At 40.0% G+C, this 14,101-nt stretch overlaps 3 protein-coding genes across 12 annotated transcripts in view; 1 reads left to right on the forward strand and 2 right to left on the reverse strand.

The window, feature by feature from the left end:
* Positions 1 to 143: 143 nt before the first annotated feature.
* tatdn1 (TatD DNase domain containing 1) lies at positions 144 to 7,118 on the reverse strand. The gene is made up of 12 exons (XM_010865730.3): positions 6,781 to 7,118; positions 5,881 to 5,946; positions 5,663 to 5,712; positions 5,457 to 5,520; positions 4,558 to 4,701; positions 4,351 to 4,393; positions 4,160 to 4,245; positions 4,037 to 4,077; positions 3,847 to 3,923; positions 3,495 to 3,565; positions 3,273 to 3,399; positions 144 to 261 (listed from the first exon to the last, which is right to left on the reverse strand). Exons 1-12 carry the CDS (start codon positions 6,845 to 6,847, stop codon positions 159 to 161), a joined length of 939 nt encoding a protein of 312 aa, XP_010864032.1. The 5' UTR covers positions 6,848 to 7,118; the 3' UTR covers positions 144 to 158.
* ndufb9 (NADH:ubiquinone oxidoreductase subunit B9) lies at positions 7,096 to 11,313 on the forward strand. The gene is made up of 4 exons (XM_010865731.5): positions 7,096 to 7,234; positions 7,618 to 7,810; positions 10,718 to 10,831; positions 10,902 to 11,313. Exons 1-4 carry the CDS (start codon positions 7,146 to 7,148, stop codon positions 11,031 to 11,033), a joined length of 528 nt encoding a protein of 175 aa, XP_010864033.1. The 5' UTR covers positions 7,096 to 7,145; the 3' UTR covers positions 11,034 to 11,313.
* A 121-nt stretch (positions 11,314 to 11,434) lies between these two features.
* Positions 11,435 to 14,101, reverse strand: part of LOC105006983 (MTSS I-BAR domain containing 1) — a 44,167-nt gene continuing 41,500 nt past the window's right edge. For all 10 annotated transcript variants that reach the window (XM_013132693.4, XM_013132691.4, XM_013132696.4 and 7 more), the window contains one exon: positions 11,435 to 14,050. In XM_013132693.4, coding sequence (XP_012988147.2) covers positions 13,416 to 14,050 — 635 coding nt within the window. In that variant the 3' untranslated portion in view covers positions 11,435 to 13,415. The remainder of the gene's footprint in view (positions 14,051 to 14,101) is intronic.

A 14,101-nucleotide genomic window follows, 5' to 3' on the forward strand; every position in this document is an offset into this window, starting at 1 on the left:
ACACCTTACTGAAACACTTTTCCTTTAATTTGTCAACTGTCTGTATGTAAATATTTTTTGCAGTTTAGAATTTAGATTTTGTATGAAAAAAATAAATGACCTAAGGGAAAAAGGAATTTTCAAATAACATTAGGGAAAGGGTATCTTAGGAGATGTAATCAGCTTCCACTGAAGAAAACTTTAATTGTGTTGTTGTAAATTGTCTTTGCCATGTCCATAGAATCCTCATTCCTCGCAGTAGCTAAGACCTCAAGCACTTGTCTGGAACAGAAAGAGTAAAAACATTAGGGTTATCACAAAAAAGATACACTATCATTCTGAAAAACCAACACAGCTAGTTCTCTCAGGGCCAATCAATTAAATTATGCTCAGATTAACACGAATGTCTACTGGTTGATCATGCAAAAAAACTGTTTTTTACTTAAGGACTGTGATCATTTGAAGCCATTTATTATCACATAGTTGTTTGGCTCCTTTTAAAATCATAATGATAACAGAAATTACCCTAAATGGACCTGATTAAAAAAGTTGACATACCCTTGAATGTTTGGTATTGTGACAGACACACAAGGTGACACACACAGGTGAAAATGGCATTTAAAAGGTGAATTTCCAACACCTGTGGCTTGTTAAATAGCAATTAGTGTCTGTGTATAAATAGTCAATGAGTTTGTTAGCTCTCACATGAATGCCCTGAGCAGGCTAGATATTGAGCCATGGGGAGTAGAAAAGAACTGTCAAAAGACCTGCGTAACAAGGTAATGGAACTTCATGAAGATGGAAAAGGATATGAATAGATATCCTAAGCCTTGCAAATACCGTTCAGTACTGCTCAATCACTTATTAAGTGGTAAATTCAGTGATCTCTTGATACCAAGCCAAGGTCAGATAGACCAAGAAAGATTTCAGCCAAAACTGCCAGAACAATGGTTCAGGATGCAAACAAAACCCCACAGGTAACCTCAGGAGAAATACAGAATGCTCTGGAAAAAGACAGTGTGGTTGTTTCAAGGAGCACAATATTAAGATATTTGAACAAAAATTAGCTGCTTGGTTGTGTTGCCAGAAAGAAGCATTTACTGTGCTAATGCCACAAAAAAGCCTGGTTACAATATGCCTGACAACAGCTTGACACGACTCACAGCTTCTGGCACACTAATTTGGAGTGATGAGACAAAAATCAAGCTTTATGGTCACAACCATGTTTGGAGAGGGGTCAACAAGACCTATGGTGAACAGAATACCATCCCCACTGTGAAGAATGGTGGTTGCTCACTGACGTTTTGGGGGGGTGTGAACTCTAAAGGCATGTGGAATCTTTTCAAAACGTATGGCAACATGAATGCAACATGAAATCTGTGCATGGGACACTCTTGGACTTTCCAGCACGACAATGACCCTAAGCTCAAGGACAACTTGACCCTCTAGTGGCTACAGAAGAAAAAGGTGAAGGTTCTGGAGTGGCCATCCCAGTCTCCTGATTTCAGTATCATCGAGCCACTCTGGGGAGATATCAAATGTGCTGTTCATGAAAGACGACTGAAGACTTTGCATGACCTGGAGGCATTTGGCTAAGACTAATGGGCAGCTATACCACCTGCAAGAATTCGGGGCCTCGTAGACAACTTTTACAAAAGACTGCACGCTGTCATTGATGCTATACATAGTATTAAGAACTAAAGGTATGCAGACTTTTCAACAGGGGTCAGTTCACTTTGTTGACTTATTTTGTTTTATGATTGTGCCATTCTGTTATAACATGCAGTTGAATGTGAATCCCATAAGAAATAAGACTTGTTTTGCCTGCTCACTCATGTTTTCTTTACAATGGTACATATACAGGTGCTGGTCATGAAATTAGAATATCATCAAAAAGTTTCTTTATCAGTAATTCCATTCAAAAAGTGAAATTTGTATATTATATTCATTCATTGCACACAGACAAGATATATTTCAAATGTTTCTTTCTTTTAATTGTGATGATTATAACTGACAACTAATAAATCCCAAATTCAGTATCTCAGAAAATTTGAATATTACTTAAGACCAACACAAAAAATATTTTTAGAAAGGTTGGCCAACTTGAAAAGTATGAGCATGTACAGCACTCAATACTTAGTTGGGGCTCCATTTGCCTGAATTACTGCAGCAATGCGGCGTGGCATGGAGTCGATCAGTCTGTGGCACTGCTCAGGTGTTATGAGAACCCAGGTTGCTCTGATAGTGGCCTTCAGCTCTTCTGCATTGTTGGGTCTGGCGTATCGCATCTTCCTCTTCACAATACCCCATAGATTTTCTATAGGGTTAAGGTCAGGCGAGTTTGCTTGCCAATTAATAACAGGGATACCATGTACTGGTAGCTTTGGCACTGTGTGCAGGTGCCAAGTCCTGTTGGAAAATGAAATCTGCATCTCCATAAAGTTGGTCAGCAGCATGAAGTGCTCTAAAACTTCCTGGTAGACTGCTGCGTTGACCTTGGACCTCAGAAAACACAGTGGACCAACACCAGCAGATGACATGGCACCCCAAACCAACACAGATTGTGGAAACTTTACACTGGACTTCAAGCAACGTGGATTCTGTGCCTCTCCTCTCTTACTCCAGACTCTGGGACCTTGATTTCCAAAGGAAATGCTAAATTGACTTTCATCAGAGAACATAACTCAGTAGCAATCTCCCCCACATTTTTGAATGGGGTTTGTTTCACAATCCTCTCCAGGGTGTGGTTATCCCTATTGCTTGTACACTTTTTTCTACCACATCTTTTCCTTCCCTTTGCCTCTCTAATAATGTGCTTGGACACAGAGCTCTGTGAACAGCCAGCCTCTTTAGCAATGACCTTTTGTGTCTTGCCCTCCTTGTGCAAGGTGTCAATGGTCGTCTTTTGGACAGCTGTAAAAGTCAGCACTCTTCCCCATGATTGTGTTGCCTACAGAACTAGACTGAGAGACCATTTAAAGGCCTTTGCAGGTGGTTAATTAGCTGATTAGAGTGTGGCACAAGGTGTCTTCAATATTGAACCTTTTCACCATATTCAAATGTTCTGAGATACTGAATTAGTTTTCAGTGATAATCATCAAAATTAAAAGAAATAAACACTTGAAATATATCAGTCTGTGTGGAATGAATGTATACATTATACAAGTTTCACTTTTTGAATGGAATTACTGATATAAATACATTTTTGATGATATTCTAATTTTATGACCAGCACCTGTATTACCAATTCTCCAAGGGTATGCAAACTTTTGAGCACAACTGTATTTACATACATGATATGACAGGGCTCATTCCTGTCCTTCAAGCAGTGTCCTTCCTCCCATCTCTTCTTTGTAGGAAAGGTAGTTTGGATGTGCTTTGCCCCCGCATGAGTGTTCTTCACCCCACACCATGGAGCATCTATAAATGTGAGGACAACATTTACTCAAACTTGTTTTCTTATGAAGCAAATTTGAATTGAGGAATATAAACAGTTCCTTAAAGGGGTCACAAACCTGTCTCAAGCATCAGTCTTTCACTGGGAATGGACTTCATTGCTTCAATATTTGCTTCTGTTTTTAAAGAACTGAAATGCAGAAAAAACAAGAACAAAATAACAAATTTTTAACACACGTACCCCAGCCTAATAATAACTTGAAAAACTCCCCTAAACAAAAATACAGTACAAATGCAACATACTATTTTATGATGTTATACATCATATAAAAATGTAATGTGGAAGACAAGGTTTTTGACTTTCAAAAATATCCTGGATCTTTTATTTTTCATTCATAAAACATGGGATCAACACTTTTCATGCCAGGTTAATATTTTCTTTCAGTATTCAATCTTGAAATATTCTCTCACCAGCCATTGATGCCAATGTACAGATCCAGGTCCATAAGGGCAGCAGCATCTTCTTTAGTTCCATCAAAAGAATGAACCTGGCGGAGTCAAAGCTTTCAATGACACAGATTCATAAAGTCTAGCAATCAAGATGAAATTATATAGCCATTATTTCAATGGCTCTCAAGTACAAAAAAAGACAATTCCTTACCACACCTCCAACACATCTGTCTCTGTTTCTTTTCATAATGTCTGCCAATGTAAACAAGGACAACACAAAACATCAGCCCCTGCATCAAGTCGCAGATGTTTTACATAATTTAAGCAAACATACCAAGGAAATCCATATGAGAGTTTCTGCAATGAAGGAACATTGGCAGTTTGGTTTCCTCAGCCAAGTCAAACTGCTTCTCAAAATACCTGTCACGTGGAACCGAGAAGGTGGTTCAATGCATTAAGTGGAATACATATATTTGGATTGACAGTTTCTGTGAAAGGTTATTTTAAAATTGAAATGTAACTCACTTCATTTGTGTTTCTTTTGGACAGAATTCCAACCTGTCAAAATCTGTAGTGTTAAGAAAAAAGGCATACAGTGGGTTGAATAACTTGACACATCATTAATTTACTTTGTTATACATGTGCCAGACAAAATGTTTAAAATGTAAGCACCACTGAAATACACAAATAAAACGGTCTGTTAAAGTTAATGCGATATGACTGCCAACCTACCTAATCCACATTCCCCAATTGCCACCACCTTTCCCTTGTTTGATGTTGCCAAATCCCTCAGTGAGGTGAAATACTGATCTGGTCCGCTCTGTTCAAACTCGCTGCAGCGTGTTGGGTGACATCCAACTGTACTGTAAAATTCATCTATGTGCAGAAAATAAGGGTATGGCCATAATGAAATGGTTTGGTCTTTTTTTCCTTTCTGTTTCAAGACAGCCCACTGGACAATCTTAGGCTATTAATTGTCAGCGCTGTTCTATTTGGGACATTCCACCAATTAAGCACTTCTGCACCTCATATTAACATGATTTCCATCTCAAGGTTAAATGCAAGAATGACTACAAAGAGTACTACTAAGTGACAAAAATGATCAAGATTCATTATTTCACCTTGAATAAGCCAATAATTCCTTTGTGACAGTTGGAGTAGTGTCTATAAGCACTACTCCAACTGGGAAAGGGAATTAAAAGCAATGTTTACCCAATAAAAGCCTGTTTATCTATGGTCAGCAGGGTGAAAAATTTGAATTGTGTCACCATTAGTGTATTTTACAAAATGCCAGATCTTTATAGCAAACACATCATTCCCCCAAGTTTCTTAAAACAATTGGGCCAGTGCTGAGATATGCATGACACTCTGAGATCCATAGCCCCCTCCCCAATTTTACTGTAGAGGGCAAATAAATATTCTCCAAATTTGTCATGTGAAATGGACAACCCATGTAATAACAGGCTTTTAAAATGTAATGATTTGAAAGAAATGTTCTCTTCAAATATCAAAGGGAGGCAAAAGGCATCAATTTTTGGAACAACCCATATCTGAGTCATAACGGTGGGGATAAACTGTAAATGCTTGAGAAAATAATCATGGTAATCCTAGTTATTTTGATACATTATTACCTCTGGTTCCTGCTAATTTCAGGGCCTCCTTGCTGTCTTCAAGACTCCCCCCTGTGATCATGAACTGTAACAATTAAAGAACATGTAGGCTATTCACTTATCACACACTCCTTAATTGATTATAATCTCTCAATATTTCACTTCTGTGTTTCAGAGAGTGATTTGATAATTATATTGACATGAAATGAAACAATAAAATATCTAACCTTTTGAACCCCAACTTTGACAGCACGGTCAATAATTTGATTAAAGTCATCTGCAAAAAAGATATATAGTCCATTTGCACTAGGCCTATTTATTCAAGAAACAAGTATTAATGGCAAGTGAGTATTCATACATTGAAAATGTAATGGATTTCAGTTATGGGTAATGTCTGATTTGACAGTGTATGTAGCCCAAATGCATATTTTCAGCACACACCTACCTTTATGTTTTTGATTTCCTCTGTAAACTCCTCGAAACATTGGGTCTGTTAGATTAACACCAATATCTGTGGAGTAGAATGTCATACTAGTATGCCATCATAACTCAAATGATCTTCTGTGCACTTAAGCTTTACACTTAATGAATGCTATGTGTGTTATACATAGCATTCATGGAGTTTTACCTAAACTTCAGCAGTGCATGTCAGAACAAACAAGGCAAACTTTTAAAAAATCCTGCCTTTTGGCAAGAGAGAGAAGGGCCGTGTTCGAGAGGACCAAACGGTTATGTTTTCCAATATCCCTCAGGTAAGTGCTGTATCCAGGGACATGTGGTGCGTCATGCTTAAGAACATATCTTAGCTGTAGTATACCACATCACCTCGTACCTTACTACTAAAATGTATTATGTGATTTTATGTATTTTGGTAGTGACTTAGAGGCTTTTGAACACGTTACAGGCATTTAAATTAATAACCTGCAATTGTACACGTTGTCCCATTAGGCAGAGGTTTGAGGTTTTAAAGCTTAAATTACAATGAATTCTATCCGATCATAACTAATACACTGAAAAAAAGTATATACCAATATCAGAGTGAAGGTTTAAGGCTGTTGCCCATGGATAACATGATAAATTAGAATACATTAGTATTATTGTAGTTTTAATCTGACTGCGGACCAGCGGTCGGGTTCGGTTCTAAGTGTACTAGAAAAAAAAGTATTTTTGGGGGCAATATTCTAATGGAATCTGTTCTCGGATATCAAAGTGGAGTACTGTGTGAGGCAACTTTGACAGGAAGCTAAGCTGCATGAAATTACATTTAGCCTCTTTTACAAAACGTAGATAATTTAAGATAATGCTGACAATTGGCAATGCTGCCCTATCCACTTAGAAATCTTACCGATAAAAGTGAATTGTGCCATCTTCGCAAGGCTATTGAAGCAAACTCCACGTGAAATCTTTAGCATTAGCAACAATTCTACAACGCATTACCATATTTAGCCAAATACATGCGCATACGTTATTACCGTTTTAAATAGTTGCCTTAGGTAAACAAGAATGAAGACAGTACAAGGAAATATTATGCAAAGATTGTAGATTTAAGCAATTCTATAACAGTTTGAGATATAATTTGGCATTGTTAATACAACTACAAAAGTGAGGATTATATTGCGCGTATAGTAAGTGTAAAATGTAACGTGAAATCGCAGACATCCAACGCCCCACAATCCTCTACGCCGTCGAAGGTGACAGGGGACAGAAAAAATGTCCGCTGTATTTCTTACTCATCAACAAAAAGTATTGAGGCTGTACAAAAAGTCCTTGAGACACCTTGAATCATGGTGTATTTTTAGGTAAGCAATTTGTTGAGGAGTACTGAATTATATTTAATACTATATTCGACTCTATGGAACCATCTTATTGACCAGCAAATACGTATTGCTAGCTAGCTAGGTCGCTCGCTCTGTGTATAGTTGGCTACGATCCGTCGGTAACATTCTAGTTAGCCTTTAGGTCAAATAGTAAACCGCGTCATTTATCTAGATAATTATATGCTCGGTGAGGTACGCAGTGTATTCTAGTGTCCTGTACGGTTGCTAACCAGCTTCGTCATATTTGCACACTTGCAAGTTACTAATGTCTCTCGCACACTTGAAAGATACTAATCACGGCACAGCTGTATTGGCTAGTTAAACGATATGGTGTTGGTAACGAATTGCTTTTTTTTTGCCTACAGGGATAAGTACCGCTTCTACGCGTGCATGCTGAGGGCACGCTTTGACGAAGCCAAGGATGAAAAGGACATGATTAAAGCCACGTTGATGCTGAAGGCAGGAGAGGAGGAATTCTGGTCTAACCAACACCCTCAGCCATACCTCTTCCCTGACTCGCCAGGAGGAACATCTTATGAAAGATATGAAATGTACAAGGTAACTAAAACGAAGATGCACACCATATCACCGTACAGTGCGTAGCTGTTTGAGTCACTGATATTACCTTAGAAACTACGAAGTATGGGGTCTAGAGAAACATTTACCTTTTTTTACTGTTAATTCAAATATTGCACCCCAACCCATTTGTAGTGGCAGGGAAGTCTCTTGAAAGTAGGTAAACCAGAAGGCTGTTGAGTATTTTCTGGTGTTATGGGATGTAACATTCAGCAATGAAAAAACATACAATATCTCCTGACAGCGTCTTGCACTCTGCGAAGTTTGTTTGCTGCCTAAAACTTTCCAAATATTTTTAAGTGCATGCATCGTACGTCCATAATTGTTTTTCTTGCGGGTGATGTAGGTATTTCTGTAGAATACTTAAATACCTGGACTAATTTTGTTGAAATAATTAAGTTTTTCAATGTTATTTTGAGTTAACACTGCAACTATTTAACCAAAATATAAACATGTAGTCTTGGTCCAGTGTTTCATGGGCTGTAAATATAAGATCCCAGACATTTTCTCTATATTATTTTTTGTATACTAGCTGCAAGGTAAAGTCTGAGAGAGTTTTTCAGATTGGCACAAGCCTATGATGTGATTCCCTCTATGATATAGTACACTGTACTATATAAATGGTGACTGCTACTATACACGGCTGTGTTGTCCCATGCAGCTAATACAGCTCTGGAAAAAATTAAGAGACCACTGCAAAATTCAGTTTCTCTGGTTTTACTATTCATATGTATGTGTTTGAGTAAAATGAACAGTTTAGTTTTATTCTATAAACTACTGACAACATTATTCCCAAATAAAAATATTGTCATTTAGAGTATTTATTTGTCAAACAAAAACTGGTCAAAATAACCAAAAAAAATATGCATTGTTTTCAGACCATTTTTCAACAACAAAGTACTAATGTTTTAACTTGGGAAGAGTTCAGAAATCAATATTTGGTGGAATAACCCTGATTTTTTTTTTTTTATCACAGCTTTCATGTGTCTTGGCATGCTCTCCACAAGTCTGTCACATTGCTCTTGGGTGACTTTATCCCACTCCTGGCACAAAAATTCAAGTATCTCAACTTTGATGGCTTGTGACCATCCATCTTCCTCTTGATCAAATTCGAGGTTTTCAATATGGTTCAGGTCTGTAGATTGGGCTGGCCATGACAGGGTCTTTATCTGGTGGTCCTCCATCCACACCTTGATTGACCTGGCTGTGTGGCATGGAGCATTGTCCTGCTGGAAAAAATAATTCTCAGAGTTGGGGAACATTGTCAGAGCAGAAGGAAGCAGGTGTTCTTCCAGAATAACCTTGTACTTGGCTTGATTCATGCGTCCTTCACAAAGATAAATCTGTCAGAGAAGATGACCTTACTCCATTCCTCTACGATTCAACCCTTATGGTCCTTTGCTTCTCATTGATGAAGGGCTTTTTGCTAACTTTGCATGACTTCATGACTTGTTTCGAACCGTCCTCACTGTGCACTTCACCCCAGCTGCTGTTTGCCATTCTTTTTGTAGGTCACTTGATGTCATCCTATGATTGTTGAGTGATAATCGAATGAGTTGATGGTCATCTTGGTCAGTGGACAGTTGTGTTCGCCCTCTGCCAGTCTGTAGCTTTGTTGTCCCCAATGTCTGTTGCTTGACTTTGTTCTTATGAACTGCTGTCTTTGAAACCTTCAGGATGGAAGCAACCTGATTCTTACTCTTTAGCCAGAATTGAACCCTTATTTTTCTCACTCAAAGCTTTTCTTTTCAATTCTTTTGTCGTGCAGATTACCTTTGAGGTACTACTTGCATTGTTTTTGCAATCCATCTGTTCCTATTGCAAGAGGATAGTGATGACAACAGCAGCGGTTTTTATACTTGTTAAATTAGATTTGGTTTAGGTAATAACCTAATCAGTACCTCAAAATAAAAAAATGTGGTGTGTGTGTTGGAATTTAACAGACACTGGAATGGAATGGCTGCCCTACATGTAGAGATGCTGATTTAAGAAAAATGTGGATTGGTCTCTTAATTTTCTACAGAGTTGTATTTAGACAAGGAAACTAAAGGAAAACAAGAAACCAGGCAAGCCTTGTTCAGTTGGCCCGCAATTAAGTGACATTTTTTTTGTCCTGCCTGGTTTCGAACCCTGGTCTCCCACGTAAGAGGAAGTGTCTTTAACCTCTAGGCCATGATGCAATGCCTTTGCCCTCAGTTAGAACATTTCGTCACGCAACTTCACGCCAAGATTGAATATTTCACTAGACAAGCATTGTGTTAAACTAACGGTTTTTATTATTTTTACCTCCACCACAAATAGCGTCTATGAACTTCATGGCTTTTGTCATTGGCCATTTTAACAGCTTATTAGCCATTTGTGAATTATATAGTTATTGTATCAATCAATACAGGTGATAACTGATGTCTTCGTCAAGTGAAAAGAAGAGAATCATGTAGCCAGTGAAGTTTGTCTATCCTGCTCAAATCCTAATGCATTATATGCTTTGACTGTGATGGGAGACGATCGTGGAACCTGTTCGTTAGCCCGCATCTCTAACCACTAAGCTATTTAACAACGGGAAGTCACTCCAGTCAGGGAGATTCGCTTTTCTAGGCCGGCTCCGATTACACGTTCCAGCAATAAGATGGGTCTGCCTTTCCATACAGCCGGGTGATTACTTGGCTATATTAATTAGGCGCACAGTGCAGCTCAGGCATTGCTTATTGGACCTAGTGTGTATATTCTGATTATACTTTATGTACACACCTTAGGGTCACAGTGCACCCTAAGGCTGAATGTGTGTACCGTTATAACTCCAGTATGTCAGCACCACCCGGCTTCTACCAAAGGACTTGGTAGTGTGCTTATTCAATTTCAATTCAAATTCAATTTGTGTTCTTTTGGCAGGTGCCTGAGTGGACTCTAGATCACTGGCATCCATCAGAGAAGGCAATGTATCCTGACTATTTTGCCAAGCGGGAGCAGTGGAAGAAGCTGCGAGAACAGAGCTGGGACAGAGAGGTGGGTTGTGCAGGGGTCTGGTATACATTGAGTCATTGAAACGGTTCTAAGACAGTGTCTCTCATTCTAGGTCCAGCAGCTGCAGGAAGAGACCCCTGCAGACGGCCCCAAGTCGGAGGCCTTACCCCCAGCCCGCAAAGAGGGTGACCTCCCCCCTCTGTGGTGGCAGTATGTCACCCGCCCCAGGGAGCGCCCTGTCTAAGGGCCTCCGGTTGACAGTACCTGGTGAAAAGCACCGTGGTACCTACTACCACAAAACAGCATGCAGAATCACATTGTGAATTACTTCCCATCTGTAAAATATAGATATAATGGAGACGTTTTGGCAGTGGTGGATTTACACAGGTTGCAGTATGGTTTGACGGGTATTCCACCCTGCCGGAGTATTTCTTTAGCTGTAAAGGTAGGCGATTCTGAAATGTACTGTAGCTGTTCCTATTTCCTGTAGAAGGATCTGTTCAAATAAATGTGTATAATTATTAGGAAGTGCTTAATGTGTCTTCTGTCGAGTGAGCAAGCGATTACATTCTCTACTCATTGTCATACAACAGAACACTTTGAAAGCTGAAATGTAATAATCTTCTGTACCCTAATTTTGACAGACGCACGTTATGCTACATCTTTATTTTTAGCTGAAAGGACTGTTACATAGAAAATTGGAGACAGAATTAAAGAACTCAACAATAATTGTCTTAGTCAGTACCAATGGTACAGTGTTACAGAAAGATGTCAACTCTCCAAGCATGTCTAAATCCTCAGCAACAGACTTAAGGCTAGTGTACAAACGTTTGTCATTGTAGCCACAATCTGTGTCCCGGGGCTCCCGTCCTCTGTTCTTGTGACAAAACGTTTATTAACACACTGGATTAACATCTTACATTATTACCTTTTCTTTCACATAAGTAGGCAGAGTCCTTTTCAATCTGGCACTGGTAAGGAAATGAAAGTCGTCAACATTTTCAGACTACTGATCATTTGATCATGACCAAAAACATCAACTTAGATTACTTACTAACCATTTAGCATACATAAGATTTGGCAACGTATCTCAACATCAACGTCTGTACTTGGAAAAACACCTACGGTAAATTACAGCTACGTTTTACATGGACAATATCAGACCATTATACAGAATCATTGAGTAACGAGCCATACAGGATTTTCAGCATCATATGCATGGCGTTGCATCAGCCACACTAGTTTCCCCTGTCCTACTTGTGAATGTAAAAATAAATCAGGCTTGAGCCGTAACCCAGAAAGTCAAACTTGTTTCAAAGGGTGAAATGTATTGGGGGATATTATGGGTATGGTATAAAAATGAGGGTTAACACAAAAACATGCGTTACTCCATTTACATTAATGTGTTGTTGTGAAATGTGTTGGACAGAACAACTGGGCATCAACTTCTACACCTTGTAGCAACACGTGACCTTGATGAAAAATAAAAAAACATAACTGGACATTTTGAATGTTTATACATATTAGGCCATGTTATCTTGTGAAATGCCATCTCAGGTAGTTGCAATAGTGAATTCTGATTTACTTCAGCTCACAGTGCTGAAAACAAGCTAACTAACTAGACGCCTCTCCAATTCTACTTTTTAACATTTATGAATACTATCATTTGGTAAGGGTGAACTGTGTTTTAGTTATCAGTGACCACCACTAGGCTAATTTTCACAGTCCGCACAAGTATTTTCACAGCAGGACAAGCACTTATGTTTTCCAGTTATATTTGCGTATGAATCCTCTGTAGATACCATTTATACCAGAATCACTTATGATCAATCTGAACGTAATGGGAAGTGTCTTCTGTATTTCTACTGAAGAACAGGAAGGTACATTAAGGCTCCTATTCTATAGCTGACAAGCAATAACATTTTGTCCACTGACACCAAAGGTAGAAACTAGATTGTCAAGGAGGTGGGTGAAAAGGTGTCCTTATTTTCCTCTGAAGACTAAGAGGCTTCCAAATGACAGACGGACATAAGGAAGCTACCCATGTCTTCTCCTGAATGGTTGGTGGTCTACTTTGAGGGTCCAATCAGTTGTGCTAATCTGTTAATTTCCCAATAGTAAAAGACAAATTAAACATATTACAGGGGGGAAAAATTCTGCTGTCCGTTGTTCTTTCCCCATCTATCCATTTTCTCCGCACATTCTTAAATTATGTATATATATATATATATATATATCTTTCTTCCTCTGTGAATATGTTTTGCAAGACCTGTGTTTTCACAGAAAAGATTAATCATATTCAACAAAATAGTTAAGTTAATTCAGCCTGTTGGCCATTTTCATGACAATGGACAGGTAAAGGAAGAAAGACGCGCATCGAACACAAAAAATACAAACGCATCAAAATATAACTATGTACACAAACAAAAGATTTGATCTTTTCGTCATCTGAAAATAGTCTAAGTATTGGCGCTCCATTCCCACCTCCTCAACTACCTTCCATATTTTCACGTATCTAGACTCCCACCCTCGTCTTTAAAACTATGGGCGAAGTTACTACAGACTGTGATTCAAGCTGCTGTATGGACGAGGGTCTTTGGACCTTATACACTAAGCAAAGCCTCTCTCACACTATCCTTGGTGCAGACCGGTCGTTGGTCATAGTCTTCTTCAGTTTGACTCCTCTCCGTATGGCCAAGAGCACATCTTCCCCTTCACCGCATCCAATCTCCTCCTCCTGAACCTCCGGCAGTGCCTCGTGGTCCCACTCCGACAACCTGCCGCCGGGCTGAGGCGGGGGAGAGGGCGGATCAGAGGGGGCCTGAGTGTCCCGGGCTGACCTGGAAGATACCAACCCGTTGTCCCCCGGTGAAGAGCGCGGACTCTGGGGGCTTAGCGTTCCCGCTCCCTCGCCCTCACCTCCGAAGAACCCCCCGGGGTGCTCGGGCACAGTGGGCGTCTTGACCGGGATCATGGGGGGCTTGATGGGGATGGGGCCCAGACCCAAGCCCCCAGAGGGCCGGCGCAAGTGGGGCTTGGAGGAGGGCGTGCGGCGGATGGTGGCCACCCCAGGGGTGACGATAGAGGCGGGGGACGGGGCTGTGGAGGGGATGCCCGCTGTGGAGGCCGGCCGCTTGGCTTGGAACATGCGCCGGTACGACTGGCTGATGTCGCTGTTGCGGGGGATGGTGGAGGACTTGTCGAAGTCCAGCTGGTCCGTCTCCTGGTCGCCGCTCACGGAGAAGTAGTCGTAGTCGGACACTGGAGGGGCGAGGGGGGAGAATGCAGATGAGGATCGCGGTCATCTTGTTC

Source organism: Esox lucius, chromosome 10 (genome assembly GCF_011004845.1).
Source record: "Esox lucius isolate fEsoLuc1 chromosome 10, fEsoLuc1.pri, whole genome shotgun sequence".
Taxonomy (NCBI): domain Eukaryota; kingdom Metazoa; phylum Chordata; class Actinopteri; order Esociformes; family Esocidae; genus Esox; species Esox lucius.